This window comes from Lepidochelys kempii, chromosome 18 (genome assembly GCF_965140265.1).
Source record: "Lepidochelys kempii isolate rLepKem1 chromosome 18, rLepKem1.hap2, whole genome shotgun sequence".
In the NCBI taxonomy this organism is placed as follows: domain Eukaryota; kingdom Metazoa; phylum Chordata; order Testudines; family Cheloniidae; genus Lepidochelys; species Lepidochelys kempii.
Genome location: NC_133273.1, coordinates 16,867,157 through 16,880,424, shown reverse-complemented (window position 1 = coordinate 16,880,424; position 13,268 = coordinate 16,867,157). Strand labels below are relative to the sequence as shown.

The 13,268-nt window shown below is 40.3% G+C and overlaps 1 protein-coding gene across 3 annotated transcripts in view; it reads left to right on the top strand.

The window, feature by feature from the left end:
- SDF4 (stromal cell derived factor 4) overlaps positions 1-11,720 on the top strand; it is a 33,760-nt gene extending 22,040 nt beyond the window's left edge. For all 3 annotated transcript variants that reach the window (XM_073316916.1, XM_073316914.1, XM_073316915.1), the window contains 3 exons: positions 3,427-3,585; positions 7,817-7,992; positions 11,446-11,720. In XM_073316916.1, coding sequence (XP_073173017.1) covers positions 3,427-3,585; positions 7,817-7,992; positions 11,446-11,622 — 512 coding nt within the window. In that variant the 3' untranslated portion in view covers positions 11,623-11,720. The remainder of the gene's footprint in view (positions 1-3,426; positions 3,586-7,816; positions 7,993-11,445) is intronic.
- The last annotated feature ends 1,548 nt before the right edge of the window (positions 11,721-13,268 follow it).

Below are 13,268 nucleotides of genomic sequence, written 5' to 3'. Positions count from 1 at the left end.
ACAGTGTGCAATTTCAGTCCTATTGCAATATTTTTGTTGATTTTGTTTATTAAAATGATGAGAGGGTGGGATTTGCAATTTGCAGAACATTATCATTTATATATAAACACAAAATATATGCAAGAAACTATATGAAGTGTATACTGTCTGCCTAGCACTCAACGAATACTACAAATATAGCGGCAAAATCAGATCAATTCAAAGCCTTCTCATTTCCATATTATGCAAAAAGAGATTCTTCAGGTTAGTGAGATTGAACATTGCTCTGTGCCATTCTGCAGTTTTGTGTTGAACCCCACCTGTTGCTGTTCTAAACATGGTTACTGTTTAAGGAGTAATTTCTTTTCCTGTCTCAAAAGTATTAAATTTACTGTTAGTCTTTCCTTGCAGGAATTAGTCATTTGAAAGTGGGTTATGTTTCCACTCATCAAAAGGCAACTAAAATGCAAATAGGCCTTTGAATTTTATGCAATACAGGTGTTTTCCCTGCCATATCTTATGGCATTGTGGTTAACTACAGTTTACAGGAATGCTGATCAGATAAAAATGTTTTAAGATTTGCTGAATAAGGAAATTGTGTGTACAGTTAATTTTAGTACCTGGGCAACAGACAACTGAGCTTTGTTTGAGAAAATTAAGCTAATTGTCTACCACTTCCTGAGGATGAGGACAGGCAGAATTACTTTTCATTTAGTCTCTCTGTACAATATCTTATTTTGATTAGATAGTCTAGATAAAATATTCATCATGTTGCTCTGAAGGTCCAGGCTATGTGTAAGGATGGCACTCTTACTCACTAATTGTGTAAATGCAACATAGGGCTGACCTGCAACATCCCTGCCATTCTGATACTGGGACATCCAAAGTGTAAGGGCACTGGGTGGTAGTTTGGTGCGGCAGACTAGGTTGAAACTATAATTTCACTTCACCTGTGACAAAATTGCCCTTTTCCTATGTAGATTTTAGAGGGAGCCCGACTCGTGATTTTTAAATATTTAGGGTTGTCAATGATAAGACTGTAAGCAAACCTTGCAACGAATATATGCTCAGTGATGCTTATGAGCAGCCATGTGCACATCAGAATCTATTTTAGGGGCCTGATCCAAAGTTCATTTAAGTCAGTGGGTAGTCTTTTCATTAACTTCAATAGTCATTGGATCAGGCACTTACTGAGAGCAAGAAAGTTGCCCAGGAAACTTGGATTTTCTAGTTCTCCTTTTCAAAATATGCGTTGGTTATTTTAACTCCTTTCTGGCTGGCTCCTGGTATTACTCTGACTAGCATGTTCTAAAGCTGGAAGGAGAACTTGTTGTAAGAAATGGACAGAGGGAACCTCAGTTTAAAAAATAAACAGTGTAAACTGTAGTTTGTGCTTGTTTCCAAACTTGCCCCATAGTTGGAGTACATACTAAGACCATTTGAAGGATTCCTCCCGCCCTCTGTGATAAACCCTGTTCTAAATTCTGGGGAAAGATCATTAATTGTGAAATGGCTCTAGAATTATAGAGGCAACTGATACTTTCTTCCTTATTTATAATTTAACAGCACCCAAAAGCGTGTTAGACAGTTCCCAAAACAGATAAAACATGATCCCTGTCACAAGGAATTTACACATTAATTTTGGACTTGCATCACAGGATTATGTAGAATGTTGTTGGGTCTTGCTAAATGTTTGTTGGCATGGTGGGTGGGTGTGAGAGAGAGGCTGGACTTCTAGTGTTTCTGTCCTTAAAAATGCCCAAAATAGGAGGAGAGAAACGTTATGTATTTAATCCCTTCAAGTTCAGTTTCAGTCCCAGACTGTCTAGATGTGTATTGTAAATTATATTGCAGATTAAAAAACAACTCTGTAGTGTACTTGCAGTGGAAACTATTGTTCGGATAGTAATTTTTTTCAGTCAGTCAAATTCAGGAAAACATCCGCGTTTAAAAAAAAAAAATGCTTGTCAGCCATATGACACGTGCAAAAAAATGAAAGGAACAGAAGCGTAAGCTGGCCTTTTTTGTTCCGATATAACTCTGTGCATGTGTGGTTAAATTTGCATCCGCTCCTTACAGCAAAAATGTTCCACTTACTAGATTCTAACCATAACTGAAGAATTTGCAAGGTTTGGCTCTATAATACAACCAATTTTTTTAAATAAAACATTCTCAGATACTCCAATTCTAATATAGAACACTTGGATTACTGAGAGGAGTTCCAAACTCATTGAAATGTAAATTTAGTTTTTACTGTGCAGCTGGAGTGATGACTATGGTTAAGGTTGCCACAGCATTTCCATTTTAAGCTGTTTAAGTCTTTTATAAGTTTCCAAAACTTTCATCTATTGGGCTGAAATTTCACAGGTTTAGTCTTTGACCAAGGTCTTTGGAGTGTTCTTGTTTTTTGTTTTTGAAGGCTGAGTCAAAAATGATTCAGACATAAGGTACATTTGTGGTACATGGTACATATGGGGGGGTGGAGTGGAACCATCCCCCCCCCCTTTTTTCTTTTAATCAAACTTTAAGTATGGCTCTAGCTGTTTGAAATTGATAGAATTTAGAAACTTGGAAGGAACAGATCCTTGAGAGTGCCTATGACTTTCTTCATAAACTCATAGATTTTAAGATCAGAAAGGACCATCATGATCATCTAGCCTGACCTCCTGCATGTCGCAGGCCACACAATCTTACCTACCCACTCTTGTAATAGGCCCATAGCCTCTTTCTGAGTTACTGGAGTCCTCAAATCTTGATGTAAGGATTGCACAGAATACCAGCAGAGTACCAATACCAATAACTTAACTTGGTAGATACGCTGAAAAATCTATAAGAGCAAATCAGGTTCAGAGAAGTCTGTTTGGATTGGGGACATTCAATGAACACTTAAGCGGTGTAGTGTTTTTGTGATTTAGTAGGTGACAGTCTTTTGTCTTTTCTGAACCAGTTACCAGCATGGTGGTAGGGGGTATTGTGCTGCTAAAGATGATCTTTTAGATAAGCCATAAAACCAAAATACTGAGTCTGACAACTTGTTGCCATTAAAGATACCATGGCACTCTTTTTCAAACAAAGAAGTGTTAACCCCATTGTTTTGGCTCTCTCAATACTCTCCATGTCCTGTACTAAATTGTTTTGTAGTATTAGTGTTTGCTAAAATTATTTTTGTCCCAAAGGTAGCTATATTTCAGTGGCATAGGAAATGATTTCTTTGTATAGTTGGGGATATTTTGGAGTGAAACATTCCATCATTGTAAGAGATTACTTATTTAGTACCCTGAAGTATTAAACCAGGTTCCAGCTAACAGGTCAGTCTATCTTACATAAATTCATTCATGAAAAATTGTGTTGTATTTTAACAACTGTAAATAAAATCTATATTATCCAAATACAGAATATTATACTACTATTAAGTTTACAGGGCTGATTATTACACTTTTTTTTTAGCACAGGAAGTTTTAGATAACCTGAAAGACCGTTGGTACCAAGCTGACAATCCACCTGCTGACCTGTTACTGAATGAGGAAGAGTTCTTGTCTTTTCTTCATCCGGAGCATAGTAGGGGGATGCTGAAGTTTATGGTCAAAGAAATCATCCGTGATCTAGGTATGTCAGTTATTTGGGACCTGTGTACCCTACAAAACTTACTGTTTGGGGACATGTTACATCATGGTAGTGTTACGAATTACACCTGGTAGGACACGCACACCAATGCTGCGAATTACACCTGGTAGGACACGCACACCAATGCTGCGAATTACACCTGGTAGGACACGCACACCAATGCTGCGAATTACACCTGGTAGGACACGCACAGTTCGAATCTAGGCTGAGGCACAGAAACAAAGTCCACAACAGCAGAGTTCCCAAAAAACACTAAGTTTATTACGCTCGAGCGTGGTGCCCCCCTGCTAGCCAGGGGGGACCACGAATATAGATTATACAAAGGTTATATACTTTCTAGCAAAGCATGTTGCCCTCGTGCATCGGAAACCTTAGCCAATAAACAAACCCTTGTCTTATCTACCACCTATCCCTGCTTGGTGCATTCCTCGTGCTATACCAGTATGTTAATTACACAGCATGGTCCTAAAGCCATGCATCAGTAACTTTTATTATCAGAATGGGAGGCCTCACGTCAAGGCCAAGAGACAGGGAGTTAGAGACTGACAAAAACCAGATACTGGGAGTCAAGGCAGGCTGGAAACAAGGAGGGGAATTTTCACAGGAATTCAGTATCTAAGGATCAGTATCTAAGGATCACTCCTCCTGGTGTATGATGTGCTGGCATTTAAACAATGGTGGGCTCCAAACCAAAATGGAGTCACATGTGCTAACTTTTCCTTAACAGTAGCATCCTGGAACAAACTGAAACATGATTTGATCTTGTATGTGTGGATGGGACCAAACTGCTATCATCAGGGTACAGCTCTGGAGGCAACTCGATGGAGTTGCTCCTGCTTATATCAGTGGTGAACTCTGCCTGTAACACAATACTAACTCTAAGGGTGTTATAGATTTTGGTTCATTGTATACGGGCAAGACCCAACCATACTACAGTATGTTTGGGTACTGCTGTGTTACTACAAGGTCACTCAATCTGGTAGATTGTAGCATAGATGGATTTGATGCGTGTTCTCGTCATTTTATGATTCAATGGCATGAAGGACTCTCACAGGGTGACACTGGCCCTATAAGAGGGAAGGTGCTTGTGCACCCATGATTGGTCAGTTGACTCCAGTTAGTCTTAAAAGAGGGCACTGGGCACTAAAGGGGGAGATATCAGCAAGTGAGAGCAGCCTGAGATCAGGACACTGGAGGAGTTCCCCGAAGGAAGCTGTGGTGGCTCCTGGGGGAAGGCTGAAAGCAAGAGAGCAGCAGAGGGAGTTGTTTGCTGACTTTTAAACCTAAGAATCAAAACTGAGGGCCAGAGAGGGTTGAAGCAGGGGTGCAGTAGACAAGCTTATCCACTGATGACTCCACGCTAGAGAGCTGGAGCCAGAGGAACAGTGGAAGGGTCTACCTCTTGGCCTGTCTTAGACAAAACAGTTAACAGAATAGAGGGCATGACAGATGCTCCCATGAGGAGGATTAACTCCCATAAGAGAAGCTGGGGTGGGGGACGCTCCGCTCGGAAGAGCGGGGTCGCACTCGAGCTGAAGGGCTGGGGTGGCGGTCCTGGTTCAAGGACAGGAGAGGACTGACAAAGAGCCTGGGTGTGGTGGAAGACGCTAGAACATAGTATGTGCTGTGTCTGAACTTGAGGATCTGAGACTGAGGATGGTATGCGCTGGGTGTGAGAAATGAACTACGTTTGGGACTTTCGTTATGGATTATTTGAACTATGTTTTAGTAATAAACCAGCCCCAAAGAGGGTATTAGTGAGTCAAGAAAGTTCACATGGAGTTACTGGAGAGTCTGAAGGAGGAAAACTGAGGTGTTCTGAGCTCGGTTGCCCTTTGACAAGGACGCTGTGGAAACTAACTACTTTGTCCTTTCCAGGTACCACTAGTAGATTATCCAAAATCATACCTTTTACGCATGTTAAAGTAGGAAATAGTCGATATTTCTAAGAACTTAATACCTCAACAAGTGTTCATTGCCACAAAATCATTGCTGTGTTTTTTAACTTGTTAATAGTTCAGCAAAATAACTTCTCTGCTTGTTGGAATGTAAAAACTGTTTAAATGCAAGAGTCTGTGTCGGTTCTGGAATATATCTTAAAAGCATGATGGATGTTCCTGTTTATCTAGGATAGGCATGCCCAGATTTGATGGTTGTCAATGCTTCTTTACAGTTATATCAAAACAAATGAGCTTTAAATGTTATCACTTATACCTAAGGCTCTGTGTATGTCACGGAGGTCACGGATTCTGTGACTTCTGCAGCAGCCTGTGCAGCTGATCCCCGGGAGCCACCTGAGCAGCTCGGGCACTCCTGGCCAGTTGCACTGGCTGCTGCTGGGGCAGTCTCGGGCCTCCCCATTCTCCAGCAGCAGGAATTTGGGTGTGGGGGGCTCAGGGCTGGGGTTTGGGGTTCAGGGCGGTGTTTACCTGGGGGGGGCTCCCCAGAAGGGTGACAGGAACTCCCCTCCTTCACCTCCTAGTTTCACATGCTGCCTCCATCCACAGACACCGCCTTCGCAGCTCCCATTGGCCGTGGTTCCCAGCCAATGGGAGCTGTAGAACTGGGGCTTGGGGTGGAGCTAGAAGCTGGAGGTTGGTTTCTCAGGAGCTGGGTTGGGAACCCGACCCAGGCCTGCCCACTTCTCCAAGTACCCATGGTGCCCCCCAGGGCTGCCCCCCCTCCCCCCAGCACAGGTTTAGTCAGGGGTATATAGTAAAAGTCATGGACAGGTTACAGGCCATGAATTTTTGTTTGCAGCCTGTGACCTGTCCATGACTTTTACTAAAAATACCCATGACTAAAACGTAACCTTCGTTATACCATTCACAGGCAAACATCAAATACATAAAATAAAATTGTGATACCTCTCATTGGACTACTAATAGAGTCTGGTTCATATATTTAACTTTCCTCTGTCACCATTTTAATTAGAATGATTGATGTATTTTTATAATAGTGCTAGAACAATTCATTATTTCAAAAACAAATTCACAATCATCAGTAGTAAGTCTTAAAAAATATTACTGCAAATCCTTCTGTAGGTTTCTTCTAATGCACATCGCACACTTCAAAGATTACAATATCAAGAAAAGATCATTTCAAACATCGACAAGGAAACACTTGTCACATATATTAAGAATCCCTACTGCATTAAATTAATGTTGTTAAAATGTCACAAGTCCAGGGCTCTGGAGACCCCCAGAGTTCTCATTTTTCCAAATTGCATGTCAAGAAGAAATTCAACTTGTATGTCTTTCAGTAAGGGACTTACTGGAATAATTTTCAAATAAGTACAAGTAAAGCCTTAAGATATGCATGGGAATTTATACTATAAACCTTTACAAACTATGGAAAAGTGTACATTGTGAAGACTCTTTTAAAAACAGGTTAAAACACTGTGGCCAATTTGTGTGCATGCTGGCGAGGATTAAAAACATGCTGTCATCATTCATAAACCAGAAGCTGGTTTGAAAGGACACACATGGTTTATGAAAGTGGCGGTGAAGTGGAGGGAACAATTGTGTTCTACATCTAGCCAGACTGGCTGACCAGCTGGTGCACAAAGCCCTCTACTGTCCACACAATAGTGAGCTGTTAATTGACAGTACGTTGCATGACTCTTTTTTTTTTTTTTAACTTTCTCTTCGGTTGGAAAAATGAAATAACTTGCAAGTCAAGATTTCTCAGTTGAATCATTCTTAAAGCATGTGAGTTTTTTGGCCTAATATCCTTTGAGTGTCCTTTCAGAAAGAACTGGTTCCTGTTTGTCACTTTATTTGCAGGTGAGGGGTAGTGTAAGCAGTATATGGTTCATTTTTCTCTGCTGCTCTGCTTCAGATCAGAGATGGCATGGATCACCCCTAGGCATAAGCAGTTTGAGCAGTATGAACTACAGAACTTCTTGCACCTAGGGAGTTGGGTTTGTGCCTATAACCAGAAGGTCAACACTGAAACACAGGGTTTATCTCACTTAGCCAGCCATTTTCTTGACTGATCGTTTTCTACTTTAACTGGAAACATAACTTAGACCGGATAAAATTGTTATAAGGAACAAATGGAATCAGTTTTATAATTTCCTCACTTACACTTGTGCTGGAACCACAGGGTACCACCAAGAGCCTTGAACTCTAGGAATTGTTCATGTCTTACTTCTTAATGGACACTTGTAAGTAGACTCCTCACTCCAGTTGTTTTTTGGCTTGCATTACAGATCAAGATGGAGATAAGAAACTCACCCTTTCAGAGTTCATTTCCTTGCCTGTTGGTACAGTAGAGAACCAGCAAGCTCAGGATATTGATGATGACTGGGTGAAAGATAGAAAGAAGGAATTTGAGGAAGTGATTGATGCCAACCACGATGGCATTGTCACCATGGAAGAGCTGGAGGTGGGTGACTCTGAAATCATTATTTTATTTATGTATATCGTTGAAAATATGACAGCACTTTCCAAACCCAGAGGAAGCCAAAACCTGGCCTCAAATGAAGGGTGATGGAAAAGATGCAGTTCTTATGCTTACATTTTGGACCATAATATAACCAGGTACAAACATAGAAGGATGCTAGAGTAACTTTAGCTTACATGCCAGGTTTTTGTTTTTTGTTTTTGTTTTGTTTTTTGGGGGGTTTTTTTGTTTTGCTTTTGCATATTGCCTTGCATAGGAATTTTTAAATGTGTAGTGCACAAAACCAAATCATTGATAGGAGTAGAAGCACACTTCTGATCTGAATGTGAGTAACTGACAACCTGTGTATTCAAATTCATTTAAAAAAAAAAGTGAGAACCATGATTTGTGAATATACTTTTTTCAAAAGTCACTTACCTGTAAAAGTTGCCAAGTAGGTGCGCCATCGACTTCACCACATGCATTTGTTGTTTAAGAGATTTTGATTCTGAAAAGACTGGATTGTTAAAAACATGAAAACTAGAGATGAATCAGATTAGGCAGACTATGCTCTGTCTTGCTATGTGAAGGAGTCCTAGAGTTAATGAGTCTTTTCTCACTGGTTCTCCCGTCTAAGGGAGGTCACGTGTGTGTGGGTGCGGGGAGGAATAAGATTAGTGAGCAATAAGAGAACAAAATTCCAGAAGGTAGATGCTCTGTTTAGATGCTTATTAAAGGAGTAATCAGTAACATGTGCAAAAAGTTCTGAGTTCCAAAATCTAAATTTGGAATAGTAGGGAGGAAAGTGAACTCCTCATTTCTGGCCCCACCGCAGAGCCCGCACCCCCCAACCAGAGACCTCACCCCCTCCCAAACCCCAACCCCAATTTTTTTCAGCATTCATGGCCTGCCCTACAATTTCTATTCCCAGATGTGGCCCTCGGGCCAAAAATTTTGCCCACCGTTGCCTTATAACATGGGATACAGATGTTGTATGTGAGATTAATGCATGCAGCAATTTACAAGCATTCAATAAAGTCTAAATGCTAAAGACGTTTTTATAACTTGGGTACCTGTTTTACCAGTACTAACACACAGGTGATCCAGACTGATTCCAGCTATGTATTTGTCAGTATCCAAGTGAGCATGGGGACCTTGGTGTAAGTTGGAATCTGGTTTGCTAGTGTCACAGTATTGCATGTCACATTTTTGACACTGGGTTTGGAGGAGGCTATCTAGATCAAAAGTTTCCTTCAGAAATCCTGGTTATTTGATAGTTACAAATACATCTCAAATTTTAAATATTGTGATTTGTTCGCTTCACCTGTCCCAGGTCCTCAGTGCATGTAAAGCAATGCTTCCTCCTAAAAGTGACCACCAGTGCCCACACCCATAAATCATGCAAGAAAAGAAACCTCTTACAACTTAATCTATATTTTTTTCATTTACTCAAAGCCTGATGTCGTGGAAACTTCTGTAATTTGTTTCCGTTTTAATGTTCAATAGAGCCAAAGTTTAATAGTGTCAATTCTTGTGTGAAACTAAGTCATCACAGAAAATGGGACATTCTTAGCAATCTTATCAAAACAGGTGATCACATTTGGTTGATGTGTTTTTTGTTTCTGGGTTAGTCATTGTGAGAGATTTTAATTTGTATCTTTCTAGTTTCCATTTTACAAAAATCTGCCAGGCAGAGAGTAAGTCTTAGAAACCATTGGCACCTTGAAATTACTCTGGTAGAACTTGTTGCTGCTTTATCTGACTTGAAGAGCTTTACCTATATCATGAATGGAATCCTTTTTTTCTCTCCATAGTGGAATATTTTGAGTTCAGAATGGGGGAGAGTCCTTACAAATGCCTTGTGTTTTTACTTTCCACATGTGTGGTGTCTGACTGATAAATTCTATTCAATAATAACTTAAATTGAAAAAAATCGGGTTTTGTCTTTTGAAAGAAAAACCTTCCTTTATCATGAAAATCTACATTGTTTAAGAGTAGCAGCCGTGTTAGTCTGTATTCACAAAAAGAAAAGGAGGACTTGTGGCACCTTAGAGACTAACCAATATATTTGAGCATAAGCTTTCGTGAGCTACAGCTCACTTCATCAGATGTATAAAAGTGGAAAACGCAGTGAGGATGTTTTTATACATACAGACCGTGAAAAAATGGGTGTTTATCACTTCAAGGAGAGTGATCACTTTAGATAAGCTATTACCAGCAGGAGAGTGGAGTGGGGTGGGGAGAGAAAACCCTTTGAAGTGATAAACACCCCATTTTTTCACGGTCTGTATGTATAAAAGCATCCTCACTGCATTCTCCACTTTTATACATCCGATGAAGTGAGCTGTAGCTCACGAAAGCTTATGCTCAAATAGATTGGTTAGTCTCTAAGGTGCCACAAGTCCTCCTTTTCTTTTTACATTGTTTAAGAAAGTCTAAATGAAGAGGCAACGGGTGTCTTTTATCTGAGGTTTGGTCGTTTTGTCAGGGCACAGATTCCTTAAACCAGTATCAACAGAACGCTTATTGTGCCTGTGTGTCTCACGCACATGCTCATAGAATTTGTTAGAGTTGGGAAGTGAAGTGACTTTAAAATGGATCCAGGGCTTCCATCAGAGACTTCCTGATCACATTTGCTCAGGTTAGAAGATCAAAGATATTGTTTGTTACCCGCACTGCAGGCTAAACTTGCTTTCTAAAAATCAAGCTGTATTCTTAATGTCTCCTACAGTTCATGAACAACCAGATAGCAGGCATCTGCATCTCCTGGCAATTTTGTGAACAAAGCATGATGCAGAGTGGGTTTCAGATAATTTCTCTCATCAGTCATATGAGCTTTACTTGTAAAAGAGGTCTTGTAATAAACGCCTATGCAGAAAAGTGTTAATCCAAAAGATTGAGGGTTAGCCTATCAAAGAGACCTTAACTCAGCCTCTCTACTTGCAGGTGTAATTTTCCTCGGAAAAAGAAATTGGGAGGAAACAAAAATAAAAAAGATCCCCAAAGTTGTCTAGTGGGGCCTGAGCAACCACTACTTTTATTTTGTGTGGGATCTTTCCTTGCCTGATTCTAGGTCTAATCTGGTGTCTGGAAACTTGCAGACGTCTCTTACTTTCTGTCACTGACTAAGACTGCTGGAGGCCAATTTCCACATCAAACAAATTGTAGAAATACCAGTTGCAGTCAGCCACCAGCCAACATCAGAGAAGTTTTGGACTTTTGGTAGAACCAAGGAGGGGATGGGGTTTGGAAGGACCTTTTGAGAGGAAAGTTATTGACTGGGCAGACTGACGTATTTTGGTACTTTCTATCATTTATATTCATTTTTGGGTCAAATAATGGAGGCCTCAGTATTTTCTCAAACAGTCAAAGGCTGAGGGTTCCAAATTTTGGCTTCGAGGCATGTGCTGTACTGCACCCAATGGCAGAAATTGAATCCTTTCTTATCTGTTGTAGAAATACATGGATCCTATGAATGAGTACAATGCCTTAAATGAAGCCAAGCAGATGATAGCTGTGGCAGATGAGAATCAGAACCATCACTTGGAGCTGGAGGAGATCCTGAAATACAGCGAATACTTCACTGGCAGCAAGCTTATGGACTACGCACGTAATGTTCATGAGGAGTTCTGATCATGCTCATCTCTGCAGAGCTCTGAAGCACCTTCTTGCTTTCCAAAAACAAAAAGTTACCTTGCTGCTATATGTGTTGTGTGTGTATGATGTGTTGTCCTAGACTTAAAAAAAAACCCCGTCCATATAAAAGAACTGCAGTTCTCCTTTAACCTTCAGTATAAAGAAGGAAAGGGCTGTAAGTAACAAGGCAAGATCTGGACTAACCAGTTCATACTACCTTGTGCAGTTATTATAGCTGAAAATTCAGCTTAGGCCTTGTGAAGGCATCTTTAAATATCTAACTTCTCTTGCCTACGAAGCTGCTGATCTATGAAAATCATCATTAACATTGGAGGATCTTAGTTTTTTTTAAAGGGGATCGTTTCAGATATTTCTTTTCTGACAGCATTCTAGGAGAATCCAGCAAGGAATTAGTTGGCTTAAAAGCTGCATTGGTTTTGCTCAGCACAGGATCCTTTATATCTAGGGGTGTGGATATGTACTTTTCAGCTCATGAATGTCAGCTGTAAATTGCATCAGAGGTGCACGCTGTCTTAATGCAGGTGGGCTGATTAGGTTGTGTTTTCAGCTGCCTTTAATATATATTCACCTCACTCACTTCTAAATGTACTAGAGCAGCCACTAGCTGGGTGAAGAAAAGAAAAATTTGAACACTCTCTTAAAATATTCACTCTAAATGAAAGGCTCCATCAGTTGAATTCTGACTGCTGAGGAGCTTATTGATATTCACCATTGCTTTTGGCTGGACAGGCATGGCTTTCGTTGCATTCCATTATACGAATGAGAAGCCTGCTGCATCTGAGTCAAAGTTTTTGAACAGAGTAAGTATTTTCTTTTAGCACTCTGCTGACAGGAACCATATGGCTGGAAAGAACAGACAGCCATGAGAAAGGAAATGGCAACCACGTTGATTTAAAGGCTGTCCAACCCGATCTGTACTTTTTTGGTTCATCCTCCTCCTCTTCTTGCGTTTTTCACAATACGTTTTAGTCTGGATATTGGGTGTGCAGTGTTGGAGACTATTAAATAACTGCTTTTCCAACACTGCTTTCACAATCTGAAAAATTACTTTCCTTTTTAAACAGGAGTGTTTGAAATTTTACAAGTGAAATCCTTTTTTCGATTTAAAGCAGAATGGAAACTGATCTACAGTGTCACAGAAGTTCCACTCTTGTGCTGTTCTGCAGCTGTGGGAACGAGAAGCTCATTTTAATCACTTTCATTTCAAAACTGTTCACATATCTAAATACAGAGAGGGGAATGTCTTAACCTGTGAATGTTCAGGGAGCTGCAGGGAGAAAAAATGGATTCAGCTTTTAGAATCATGAGCTGTGTTGCAACTAATTAGAATTCACTCTGTCTGTCTGGTTAAATTTGTTAAAACTAGTTAAATGAGTGGAACTATTTGGTTAGGTCTCACAAGCTAATCCCTACAAGTAGGATTGGTCTCAACCTCCACTGGTTTAATGTATGTCCCACTCTTCTCTAGCTGTACTGTGCTCTAGCAGAGGCAGTTCAGAACTTCTTAAGGGTCCTTGAGCTTTTTGGTTTAATCTGTTTTGGCGGTAATCTCTATGGAGAATCGTGTAACACCATGGTCATAGCCACTCATGTTTAAAATAAAAAATGCTTCACTTTATTCT